Source organism: Condylura cristata, unplaced genomic scaffold (assembly GCF_000260355.1).
Source record: "Condylura cristata isolate star-nosed mole 26May11 unplaced genomic scaffold, ConCri1.0 scaffold00004, whole genome shotgun sequence".
Lineage (NCBI taxonomy): Eukaryota > Metazoa > Chordata > Mammalia > Eulipotyphla > Talpidae > Condylura > Condylura cristata.
The window spans coordinates 31337792-31351923 of record NW_004567105.1 but is presented as its reverse complement, the minus strand read 5'-3'; the positions used below and the strand labels follow the sequence as shown (position 1 = coordinate 31351923).

General features: G+C 34.0%; 1 protein-coding gene across 3 annotated transcripts in view; it reads left to right on the top strand.

Annotated features, from left to right (window-relative positions):
- The window catches only part of CNOT2 (CCR4-NOT transcription complex, subunit 2), a 98758-nt gene that overhangs the window by 18854 nt on the left and 65772 nt on the right, over positions 1-14132 (top strand). For 2 of the 3 annotated variants that reach the window (XM_004675898.2, XM_004675900.1), the window contains exon 2: positions 13203-13345. In XM_004675898.2, the coding sequence (XP_004675955.1) occupies positions 13298-13345 (48 nt within the window). In that variant the 5' untranslated portion in view covers positions 13203-13297. The remainder of the gene's footprint in view (positions 1-13202; positions 13346-14132) is intronic. The other variant, XM_012720417.1, reaches the window with a different exon arrangement.

Genomic DNA, 14132 nt, shown 5'->3' with positions numbered 1-14132 from the left:
TTCTTTTTAAATTTATATTTATTTATAGATATTTACATCATTGTTCATTTTAAAACAATTTTACCCCCCTCCCAGTAGGCACATAGAATTTCCTTACCCAGTGCACCATCACCACAGTCCCCTATGCATCTCCCTCCCTCCTTTTGAACACTGTCACATCCCCTCCCCTGCAGGATGTCTCTGGTTTATAATTGTTTTTTTTGGTGTTTGGTATTGTTATTCCCCCCCCCATTTTATTTGGTTTCCTTATATTCCTCCTGTAAGTGAGACCATTCAATATTTTTCTTTTTCCTTCTAATTTATTTCACTAAGCATAATCCCTTCTAGCTCCATCCATGTTGCTGCAAGTGACATCTTTTTGATTGCTGAGTAGTATACCATTGTGTGTGTGTGTGTGTGCATATGCGCGTGCTTGCACGTGCGTGTGTGCCCTTGCACGCGTCACATCTTGATCCAGTCATCTATTTTTGGGCATTTGGAGTGTTTCCAGGTTTCACCTGTTGTAAATAGTGCTGCAGTAGAGGTGCAGGTATCCTCTTGAATTAATGTCTTAGTGTCCTTTGAGTGGATCCCTAGAAATGGAGTTGCTGGGTCAGATGGTAGCTCCATTTTTAGTGGTCTGAGGCACCTCCGTACAGCTTTCCATAGTGGTTCCTGCTATTGCGTTCCCACCAGCAATATAGAGTTCCTTTTTCACCACACCCTCCCAACATTTGTTGTTGCTAGCTTTTTTTGATGTGTGCCACTCTTAGTAAGTTTGTATCTCATTTGATGGGCATTTCCCTGATTATAAAAACTGTTGAACATTTTTTCATATGCCCATTGGCCATTAGCATTTCCTGTTTGGAGAAGTGTCTTTTAAGTTTTTCTCCCCATTTCTTGACTGGATTGTTTTGTTGAGTCTTATGAGTTCTTTGTATATGTTTGTGATCAATCCCTTATCCCTTGTATGGAGTGCAAAGATTCCTCCAGCCCCCTGCCAGTCCCGGTGTCATTATGTTTTGGTCAGTGTGGTGTTTTTTATGTTTTGGTTAATGTATCTTTCTGTACAGAGCTTTTCAGTTTGATATAGTCTGAGGTGTTTATTTTTTCCTTCATTTTCTTTCCTTTGGGTGATGGAGTCTTTAAAGATGTTACTGAAATGTATGTCCTGTAATGTTTTACTCATATTTTCTTACATTTATTTTATGGTTTATTTGGATTATGTGCCCAGATCTTTTATTCACTGTGAGTTGATTTTTGTGCATGGTGTTAGGTAGGTAGTTAGCTTATGTTGTTTCCAGGACCGGTTTTTTTTTTTTTTGGTTTTTTTTTTTTAAGATTTTTTTATTTACTTATGTATACAGAACTGGTGTATAGGCCAGAGGTGTAAGGGCAGTGAGAGGACTCACCAGAGACAGAGCAGGGAGCAGAACAGGACTGATGAAGTACATTGCTGAGGAGAGCAGTGGGCAGGTCAGGAGAGGTCTGCTGTGCCATGTGGATCACCTCCAGGGCTGGGGATCAAACTCATGCTGAAGTGGGTTTAGCTTCTTGGTGCTGTGCTTTAACCTGCTGCACCACCGGAGTGGGTCCTCCAGCACCATTTATTGAACAAACTGTCCTTGTTCCAGTGCCTATTTTTGCTCCTTTGTCATAGATTAATTGTCCATATAATTGTGGGTTTATTTCTGGACTTTGTATTCAGTTCCATTGATCTGTGTGTGTGTTTTTGCTCCAGTACCACACTGTTATAATTAATATGGCTTTGTAGTATAGTTTGAAATTTGGAAGTATATACTGCCATTCTCCTTTGTTTTTGTCAGTAGAGCTTTGGCTGTTTGGTGAATTTCCTCAGTATTCGCTTTATTTCTTTGAAATATGTTGAGAGTTTTATTGGAATAGCATTGAATCTATAAATTACTTTTGGTAGGATCACCATTTTAATAATGTTAATTTTTCCAATACATGAGCAGGGGATATTTTTCCATTTCTTGGTGTTTTCTTCTATTTCTTTTAATAGGGTTTTATAATTTCCTTTTTATAGGTACTTCACGTCTTTTGTTAGGTTTATTGCCCGTATTGTTGTTGTTATTATTTTGGTTTCACTTTTAAAAGGGATGGTTTTCTTTATCTTCAGATTGATTCTATATAGGAAGACTACTGATTTTTATATCCTGCTACTTTACTAAACTGGTTGATTATTTTGAGTAGTTAGAATTTTTTCACATGCTCATTTTGCCTGTGATTTTGTGTAACTCACTTAGTCGTTCTAGGAACTATTTTGATAGTTTGTTTTGCATATTTTGCTTAGCCATTTCTTATTTGCAAATAGGAAAGATTTCTTTCTGTTTTTCTAATTCATCTGTCTTTTCCCCCTTTTTCTTGTATTATTGCATTGCCTGGGATATCCTTTCCTAATCTGCAATCTTAAAGTGTGAAATAATCTAGTCTTTTACCATTCTGTAGTGATAGATATAAATTTGTTAATTAAGGACATTTTTGTCTATTTCTAGTTCATAGAAAGCTTGTTTTGGAAAACTTTGGTAAGGTTCTTCTTAGCTTTAGTTACTGTTATTAGCTTGAACCGTAAGTAAGTACAGTGTTGAATAGAAGGTGGTGAGAGTGAACAGTCTTGTGGGTTTTTTTCCCCCTTGGTGCCCTTTATCAGTTTTTGGAGGTGGTTTTCTATTCATAGTTTTTATATGATGTGCTGGCTGTTTGAGTTTTTCTGAATGCTTTTTCTGTATCTTTTGAAGTGATCATGTTAATTTTGACTTCTATTAATGTCATGTTTTGTGCTATTTGATGTTTGGATGGTGAACAAATCTTAAATTCCAGGTATAAATTTGATTTGGTCATGGTGTACAATTCCATTTGTAAGTTTCAGGGTTTGGTTTCTTACTACTTTGGGGAGAAGGGTTTTGTGTCTTGTTTTCATAAATGAGACTAGTATGTAATTTGTATTTCTTGTGATGTCTTTGATGAACAGTAATAATGGCTTCAGAATGAAGTTAGAAAGTGTTGTATATGCCTTTATGTTTTGAAAGAATTTGTAAAGCTTAGATATTTGGTTGAATTCACTGGTAAAGCAATCTGGGCCTGGGATTTACTCTAGGAAGTTTTTTTCAAATTACTAATTTCAGTCTTTTCACTTCTTATTGTCTATTCAGATCATTTCTTATGATACAGTTTAAGTTGTGACTTTCTAGGAATTTATCCATTTCATCCAGTTAATTTATTTGGTTTACCATTGTTCACATTACTCATTTATGACCCTTTGTATATCTACAAGGTTGGTAGTAATGTGTTCTTACTGATTTTAGTATTTTGAGTTCTATATTCTTGGTCATTTTATCCTAAAATTTTGAAGTTTATTGTATTATTTGATAAGTTTTGGCTCTTATAATTATTTTTTTTACTTTTGTCTTACTCTCTCTATTTCACTTACTTCTGCTCATTTTGCTCCCTTCTGTTTGCTTTTGGTTGGCTTGCTTAGCTTTTTCTAATATTTTAAGGTGGAACATAAATTAGTGAACCGATCTTTTTAAATGTTAGTGTCTTATATTACAGCTGTGAATGTCTCCTTAAGTATTAAGTTTTGGTATCTCTTATTTTTTGTTTTCATTCTCCAAGTACTTTGTAGTTTCCATTCTAAGTTTTTTTGCCTTTACCCACTCATGCATTTTTCATAATCATGTAGTTTTTATTTCCACATTATCTGTAAATTTCCCAAATACCAATTTATTTCTTGTTTCATCACTTTTGGTTGGGAAACTTTGTATGTTTTCAGTCTTTTAAAATTTACTTAGACTTGGCTTAGGACTAGCCTGTGCTTATTCTATAAAATGTCTTATTAGTCCTTGAGAAGAACTTGTATTTTGCTGTTACTGTATGTGCTGTGTTTATAAGATCAGTTTTTGTTGGTTTGCAAGTCTCTTATTGATCTAGTGTCTAATTGTTGCATCTGTTGAAAGTTGTGTATTAGTCTCATAGCTGTTGTTGAACTATTTCTCTTTATTATTTAAATGTTTATTTTGGGTCTCCATTGTTAGACTCATTTATAATTATTCTTGATACATTTATCATAATAAAATGTTTTTATTTACCTTTAATACTTTTAATCTGTTTTATTTAGCCATTCCAGCTTCATAATTCTTTTTTTTTTTTGACATACCTTTTCCTACCATTTACATTCAGCTTGTTTTTATTTATTTATTTATTTTAAGATTTATTTATTCATACAGAACTGAGGTACAGGCCAGAGGTGCAGGGGTGGTGAGAGGATTCATCAGAGACAGAGCAGGAACAGAACAGGCAGATAGACAAAGTACACTGCTGAGGGGAGCAGAGGGTGGGTCAGGATAGGTGTGCCACACTGTGTGGATCACCGCCAGGGTGGGCAGGGATCTAGCTCATGCTAAAGTGGCCTCAGCCTCTTAGAGCTGTGCTTTAACCTGCTGTGCCACCAGGGAAGGCCATTCAGCTTGGTTTTAAAGACAAAGTTTTTTTTTTTATTGACAGCATGTAGTTTTGTTTATGCTGTCTCCCTTCTGATCGGGTGTTGAATCATTTATAGTTAATATTGGTGTGGCTGAATATGTGTGCCATTTTGCTTTGTTTTCTTTCATGTCCTTTTTTTTATTCCTCTTTTATGGGTTTCTTTTGAATTAGTGGTTTTATTTTTGTGTAACATTCAGTTATATTAATGATAATATTTTCACAACATTCTTTTGTATAATCAGTTCTTGTGCTAGGGTTTGCTACATAACTGTCAGAATCTAGAGTTATGCTAATACAATTCTACAGAGATTGAGACATCTTACTCCTCTAAACCTCTTATTCTTAACTTCCTCTGTTATACTTTTATAGTTGTATATATTGCAACTAAATTTTTACAAATACAACTTCTTATGATTTTATGTTATTAATAGAAACCAAGAGAAGAAAAGAGAGCAAATGTATTTACAGACTAATAAGCCTTATTACTTTACTTATCACTTATTAATCAGTTTGATTTGTTAATATTTTGTTGAGAATTTTTGCATCTATGTTTGTGAGGAATATTGGCCTGTAAAGTTGTTTTTTTTTTTTTTATCTTGTATTGTGTTTGGTTTTGTTAATCAGTGTAATGTCAGCCTCATAAAAATGATGTAAGGCAGTAATCCTCCATGTTCTGATTTCTAGAAGATATTATGTCCCATTGTTATTTATTTTTAATATGCTTGGTAAACTCTCAGTCTGGAGGGTTTTTAAAAAATTTTAAATTACATGTAAAACTATTTCTCTTGGTTCTGGGGCTTAGATGTTAGATCATAGTAGGAACATCATTCTGAATGTTGTTGGGAAAAATTTATTTCATCATCCATATTTTTGGTGTTCATGGTTATGCTACATCACCACTGTTTCTGTTTCCCTCTGAATTACCTGTCTTTCCTTATCTGTATTTTTGTGTCTTCCTCTTATTCTCACACTAGTCATCATATTTAAGCTTCACCCAAATCTGAAATGACCTTTTCTTAATTTGATTGCCTTTGTAAAGACATGATATGATTTCCAGATATGGTTAAAGTCAAAGGTACCAGGGGTTAGAATCTGAATATATATTCTTAGGGTACATAATTCAACCCAGATTACCTACAATTTGTGTTTTACCACTTTGCAATATGCAAATCTTACCACCCTGTAATTATTCTCCTGACTCCCCTTTTTATTTGAATTGTATGTATAATATCAAAATGGCTTCCAATACTCTTTCAGACAGTGATGCAAATTTAGTTCTAAATTATTTTGCATATTTTAAAGAATTTAAAAAGAAAAGTTTATCATAGAGATGGGCAGACTACTACTGTGGGACAAATCCAGACTGCCACTTGCGTTTGTAAATAAAATTTTACTGGAATACAGCCACATGATAGCATAATTTATGCTACAATGCAGAATTGATTAGTTGCAGTAGAGACTGTTTGGCCTGCCAAGCCTAAAATATTTGCTATCTGGCTGGTCCTTTATAGGAAAGGTTTCTTATCCTGCTGTTATTCTTTCTTACCATTTTTGTTGTTTTTCATTCATGAAATGGTGTTAGTTTCCTCTTGGTATTATTTTCCTTTATGCAAAGAAGTTTTCCTATTTTTAAAGCAGGTTTGCTCACAAGGAATTATCATCACTTTCTTTAATCTGAAAGTATTTATCTTCATTTTTGAAGTATTTGTTCTGTACAGAATTTTGGGTTGAAAGTTCTGTATGTGATAGCATTTAGGTAAGTTGACTAGTAGTAATTGCCTTTTTAAACTGATTCATAAACTCTCCAGTTTGTCTCTGCTTTCTGTTGTTTTCTTGATACTGGTGTGTGCAACTGTCACTTGATATTTACCACTGTGTCTTTGCTTATGTACTACTTTTCCTAAATCCAGGAGGGAAGTAAAATTTTCCCTTTATCCATGTCTCTCTAGAGTGGGAAAACAGAACCAGAAGTACACATTTCAGTAGGAAAGGCAATATATTTTAGTACCTCTTGGAATAGTCAGAATATTTCTGCATGTTCAGCATGAAAGGAGGATGACCAATTTGTCATTTGACTACACTTTTAACATTCGGATTGACATATCATGCTGTACAATTTTATTTTCATAATGCTTTAACCCCTCATCCCATCGTTTCATTTTTCAGACTAACACTTCCTGTTTAATTTTTTTTAATAATAAATTTTTGGCATGTATATGCAGAGTTTTCTTTGCTTTGTTTTCATTCTTACAGCCAAGTCACATCTTAGTTGATTTAACCTTGGATTGTGAGCCAGAAAACATAAATTCTATTTTTCTGGTTCTTTTATTAATTAGCTATGTGTGTGACCTTGAAGAAGGCACTTATTCCACCATGCCACCTTAGCTTATCTTTAAAACAAGGAATTTCAAGTTAATTTGCTTTGAAAAATTTTTCAAATTTTATTCTCTGCAAACAGACTAATCCATACTCTGATATACTCATGAGTTCCTTTCCATTTTGCAGTCATGAACTTCTCTGGAAACTCATTCTTTTTAAAATAGTATTTTAATTGTGCAAAATTAAATACATATACTTATTAATATTATATTATAGTTTTTAAAATATCAAACATTCAATTATGTGCATATTAAAAGTCGAGTGATGTGTAATAATTTTTAAATTACTAGTGAGCATAAATGATAATTAGATATGGAACAACTAAAGTAATATAAAAGTATATTGGTTTCTAATGGTAACAATGATAGGTAGAGGGTAATGTTACCATCTTTTATCACCTCACTTGATGAACTGCTTTAAAGGATCCAGTTTAAGAATTGCTGTTCTCAACAGTCTGCCAAAACATTTGATTTAGTGTCTTCTACAGATTGGGTAAAAATAAATTATATTCGATGAATATTAAATACGTTAAGGTTTTAGAACTTTAGATTCAACTCAGTAAACACTAAGGAAAATACTTTCACATGTCTAGAAAGAATGATATCACTACCTCTACCAGGAGGGCACCTTCAGCCCTACACCAAAATCCACTGTGAACCCTTCATGTTTTGTTTTCCTGCTTACCCTGACCATGTTGTAGCTTCAATTCCACAGTCAGATTTCTAGGGTTTGGTTATATCTGATCTTTTTTTTTTTTAAAAGATTTATTTATTTATTCATAGAGAACTGGTCTACAGGCCAGAGATGCAGAGGGTGAGAGGATTCACCAGAAACAGAGTGGGGAGCAGAACAGGCAGATCAACAAAGTACACTGCTGAGGGGAGCCGCAGGCGGGTCAGGAGAGGTCTGCCGCACCATGTGGTCACCTCCGGGGCAGGCGGGGATCGAACTCATGCTCAAGTGGCTTTAGCTTCTTGGTGCTGCGCTTTAACCTGCTGCGCCACCAGGGAGAGCCCTATATCTGATCTTTTATTTCTTTCATTCCACATACATATGAAGCTATCCAGTATTTGTCTTTCTCTTTCCAGTTATTTTGCTTGTATCCACTTTAGTTTCACCCATGTTGCAAATGTTCATCTTTTTTATGGTTGAGTAGAATTCTGTTGTTCCACATTTCTCTAATCCACTTTATTCTTTAGAAACTTAGATTGTTCCTATAACTTGGGTATTGTAAACAGTGCTGCAACGAACATAGGAATACATATACTCCTGTGATTAGTGCTTTTGCATTCTTTGGATAGAACCTAGGAGTGGAATTACTGAATCATGGTAGATCTATTTTTAATATTTTGAGAAATCTCCATGTTTGCCATTGGGGCACTACCGTTTATATTACCACCAACAGTGTATGAGTGTTCTTTTTCTCCACATCCTCTCTAATACCTGTTTTTTCCAGACTTTTTGATAAGCACCATTCTCATGTGCCTATTGAGCATTTGGAGGAGTGTTTATTCAATTCTTTTGCCTGTATTTTGATTGGGTTATTCTTTTGTTGTTGTTGTTGCTAGTTGCATGAGTTGTTAATATATCTTGGCTATCAGCCTTTTGTTTGAAGTATGATGTGTAAAGATTTTCTCCCATTCATTAGATGGTTTTGTTGAATTTCATTTGCCCTACAGAAATTTAGTTTGATTTAATCCCATTTGTTTATATTTAGTTTTGTTTCTCTTCCTGTTGGAAATGAGTTGACATGAGACATCACTGAAGCCAATGTCATGGAATGTTCTGCTGGTTTTCTATAATGTATTTTATAATTTAGGGTCATAAGTACACATTTTTAATCCATTTTGAGTGAATTATTATATAAATTTTGAGATGGTAATCTAGCTTCATTTTCTTGCCTGTCACCATCCAGTTTTCCAACACCATTTTCTTGAAGGTGCTCATTTCTCCAGTGTGTGCTTGTCAGTCCATAGATAGGCAGGTTTATTTCTAGGCTACTTAATTTTTGGTTTGTGTGTATAGTTTTGTCTTGGTGTTATACTGTTTTGAGTAATATGGCTTTATAGTATAGTTTGAAGTCAGGTCATGTGATGCCACCATATTTATTCTATTTTATTAAAATTGTTTTGGACAGGGCAGGGAAGTGCACAAGGAACTATGATGATGGTTCACAGGTGAGGTGGGAGTTTTATGATTACACCTGAGGGGAGAAATCAAATAACATACAGTGAACATTAATGTAGGAAAATTAAGCAAAATTTGTTTTGGGTATTTTTTTTGTGCTTCCATATGAATTTCAGTAATATATTACTTCTTTGAAGACTGCCATTGGTGCCTTGGTAGAGATTGCCTAGAGTCCTGGTGTAAGATGGCCATAATCATGATGTTAATTCTTAAAATCCATGAGCTGCGAATATCTGTTTTTGTGTCTCATATTTCTTTCCACCATGTTTTAGGTTTTCTATTGTATAGGTTTCTTTTTTGCTTTTTTAAGTTTGCTAGTAAGTATTTAATTCTTTTCGTTGCAATTATGAATGGGGTTGTTCCCTTGATTTCTTGATCTTGTAGCTCATCATTTGCATATGTCTGATTTTGTAAATTGGTTTTGTATACCTTGCAACATAAATGTATTGATAAATTATTTCAATTTGTTTTTAGTGGAGTCTTCAGGGTTTTCTATATTTATTATGCCATCTGCAGATAGTGATCGTTTTACTGCAAGAAACTTCTACTATAGAAGAAACTGCTGTATTTGATTTCCATTTTTAAAGATAACTTAGCTGGATTTAGAATCTTTCTGTAAGCCTGCTTGATATTGTCCTGTCACAGTTCATGGTCTGACTCTATACATGATAAACTACTACAGAATGATAAACAAAAAGGTAAATGTATGCAAAAACAATAAAATACGAATTCAATTTGTAGTTTAGTTATAGTCTAGCAATTTGTCATTTTGATAATGCAGCAAAGCTAAAGATGACATCACTAGAAAATGACAGGTCATAGGAACAAAGGACCTCTCTGCACTACTTGTGCATACATTTACCTTTTTGTTTATCATTCTGTAGTAGTTTATCATGTATAGAGTCATGTGACTACCATAACAAGCAAGTTTTCTGTCACCATAAAGAAATTTCTTTGTGCTGCCATTGTAGCATTCTTTTTAATGCCTTGCATTTCTGTTACCATGCTCATATTTTTCTTTATCTTCTTGAATGTCTAGAAATTTATTTATGTACAATACCTGTTTTAATTAACCCTTTGTCTACTAATTCTCTATCATTGCATCTCTATCTATTTTCATTTACTGTATTTTACCTTATTAGTGGTTTATTATCTCCCTAGCGTGGCTGTTATGTTTTGATTGGGTATTGATTTTTATTTTTACATTATTTCATGTTGGAATTTGTTGCATTTTAAATAATGCTCGACTTTGTTTTAGGGTACATTGTCTTCAAATTAACTAGATTCCTTTGAAGTTTGATTTCAAATTCTGTTACAGCGCTGGTCCAGAACATTCTTTAGTCTACAGCTTATGTGATTTTGTTATCAAGTTACCTTCTGGACCCCAGTCAGTGCCACATGTGTTCAGAAGTTCTCCTACTTTGGTTGATGGGAATATGAACTCTAGAGACTGTTCTGACTACTCTTTTTTCATAGACTTTTTCTCCAGAATATTAGTTTTTCCACATGTGTGCATGGATCCTTATTCAGCTAAACTTTGAGGGAATCTTGCTTCAGATCACTGTAGCTTTTGTCTGTGGTACTTCCTTCTTTCCATTTTTCCTTCAATTTCTAGCAATCTTGAACTAGCCTAGCTTTGAACTTTTCCTGTGAGCCCTCTAATCATGATGTTTTGCTTTTATTACTTTGTAGATAGTAAGGTTTACTTCATTGTTCTCTTTGTTTTGAGATGACATCCAATGTCTGAAAATTATTGTTTTACATAATTTATCTATTTTTCTGGTTATTTAAAATAGAAGGATAAATTTAGTCTTGTTTTTCCATCATGGAAACCCTAAAACCTCCTTACCTTATAGAAAATTTCACTGTCATTTTGTATTTTGTCTTTCTCACATTTTGAAATTTATAGGATTACATGAAAAAAAAGTGTCTAATCTGAAGTGAATTTAGGGAACTCAAGTAGGTGTTCTTTCATACTTGTTCCTTTTCATATACTCTGTTCACATATATATTCATCTGTTTTCATCTGTTGTGTATCCTTTAGTTGATATTACAAGTATCAGCACAATTTATTACTGAACTTTGAAAAAAATACTCAGTAGTGGTGATAAATACTAGATTTTCCTGTATACTCAGGAGAAAATAGTGCCCCGGTCTTTTTTTTTTTTTTTAAAGATTGATTTATTTGTACATACAGAACTGGGGTACAGGCCAGAGGCTGAGGGGTGGTGAGAGGCCTCACCAGAGACAGTGGGGAGCAGAACAGGCAAATCGACTAAGCACACTGCTGAGGGGAGCAGCGGGCGGGTCAGGAGAGGTCTGCCACGCCATGTGGTCACCTCCCGGGCAGGCGGGAATCGAACTCATGCGGAAGTGGCTTTAGCTTCTCAGTGCAGTGCTTTAACCCGCTGCGCCACCACGGAGGGCCAGTGCCCCGGTCTTTTTAAACCTTTGTTTACTAAAAGGAGATAATGAGTCTCGGTAATTGTTCAAAATAGAATATTGGTTCCTCTAATTGATTAATGCAGATAGTGGCTATTAATTGAAACCCCAAGCCATGAAATATTTGAAATTACCTCCAGAGAAACAAAGTAATCCAAAAATGTTAAATTTCTCCATAGGGCTCCAAAAGTTAGTATTTTTCTTCTATTTGATAAATTTGCAAATTACATTGTTAATTTTTATCTTTAATTAAGTAGTTAACACAGAAAGGCCTAATTACTTGTGTAGAGTATGCTATTGAAAATTGCCTTACCTGTTTTAGATTTCTATCCTCTTTTAACAAAACTAATATAATTTGGAGGCTCTGCAAAGACTTTAATTCAAGCATACCTTGTTTAAGAAAAAAAGAAAGCTGAAAATTTTATGCTATTATCTTTTGAATTCAAGGTACCATAATACAATACATTAATAATAAACCCAGTGGTTTTATTTCAGACCTAATAACATTACCAAACATAATACTGAAACAAGGGAGAAATTGGGGGTAGGCCTAATAAAATAGTTTTGCTCTCATTTTGTGACAATGAAAATTTAAGTTCAAGTTGAATATGTGTCACTTAACTATTCTTGGACTTCAATTCGCTTGGTAATTTTTCCTTAAGAATAACCTAATTCCTTGGTAAGTGGTAATGATTATATTTATAGCAGTAAATGTACTTTGAGTTAAAGACCCTTTTCCTTTCTTATTTATTTCCAGAGAATTTATTTCCAGACCTCCCATTTATATTTGGTAAACAGTAGTTATATTTTGGGTGCAGAGCCAGGCATCTTGAAACATGTCATCTAAATACATACAATATAAGATACCAAATTTTTACCAATTAAATAGCATTCACTTATTTTGTGATCAAGCATAAAATAGGAGCCAGAATATTGGTTTTCATCATGTGGGCTCTTTCAAATCTAATAATAATTAATTTTTTATGATTTGTTTCATTGAAAATGTTTTCTGTTCTTATTGGGTTGCTTTTTAAGTGGTGATATATATATATAGTTCTGTGATTGTTAGTTTTAATAAAGTAGATTTATATGCTTTATAGTTTGAATTGTGTGTTTTTATTCTAAAGCAGATTTCATATGTTGAATAATGCTCTAGTTGAATGTAATTTTTAGTGGTTAGCAACATTAATGGGTATCTTACTACTTCCCTTGGGTAAACGTTTTTCTTAAAAAACTTAGGGAGAGACCTTAACATGTGTACTTACAAATTCTTTGTAGATAACAGTTCTGAATTTTTGAACTGTAGTTTTTTACTTTTGAGTTAGCTTGTTTGGTCGATATCACCTTTGCTTCAGTAATGTTTTTGTGCATGGTACCTACTCACTTTTGAACTTATTATTTCTGCTCTAATGGAAAATGGAAAGTTCCAGTAGAGCATACATGAAGGGGAAAATTGAAAGACAAGGCATCTGGTATAGTCACATTTGTCTTCTTATTCAGTTTATATCTCTTCTTTATGTGTGAAGTTTTTAATTGGGGAGAAAGAGTGAAGGGTGTCTGCTGGTCTAGCCCTTCCTAGATGGTTAAGAGGGAGATCAATTAACAATATAAGAAGTTACTTTTGTTTTCTATGTATCATATTGGATGTTTTTGCTGTTGTTCATTTATTTACATGTTAGTAATTTTGATGGCTTTTGGATAATTCCATCTAGAGGGAGAACTGGTGGGCGGTCCTTCCTGTGACACGACCCTTGAGTGACAGTTCTATTTGATTGCCTCCAGTACTGTGAGGAAAGGACACGACTCTATGGTGAGGACTGATGGACATACATTATCTGAGAAAAGAAACTACCAGGTAAGATACATTTTTTCCCCTTTTTTCTCTATTAGTCTGCATTCAACTAATATGTTGTATTTTAACAGGAACTAGCCGCTTAGATACATACAGCTCACTTTGAAAATTTGGGTATAATATAAATTCATGCATTGGGTTTAACAGTTGAAATAGTTGGGCACATTTTTCAAAATTTGAAACATTTTTTAATAAATACATATTCTTTTAGTGTCAAAACACAAATTTATAGTTTCGTGATTTGATTAAGAGCTAGTAGACTGTACAGCAAAGTATTAATACATATTCTTGGAATATTAGCCCATAAGTTTTTCAGACTATATTCAGGGTAATAGAACATCATAGAAATATAGACAAAATTGGATAGAGAATATAAGAAATAGAAATGAAAAACCCAGACATCCCAATTCTTTTGAATTCTTTTGTTATTTGTTGATCTTTTTTTTTTTAAAGATTTATTTATTTGCACATACAGAAGTGGGGTACAGGTCAGAGGATCAGGCGGCAAGAGGCTTCACCAGAGACAGAACAGGCAGATTGACGAAGTACACTGCTGAGGGGAGCAGCGAGCGGGTCAGGAGAGGTCTGCCACTCCATGTGGTCACCTCCGGGGCAGGCGGGGATTGAACTCATGCGCAAGTGGCTTTTGCTTCTTAGTGCTGTGCTTTAACCTGCTGCGCCACCAGGGAGGGCTCTATTTGTTGATCTTTTTTATTATTAAGTTGGTTAATAATATTCTATCCCTTTGGATTGAAGTATATTTCTGTTTCCTTATAAGCTTTTAAAATTG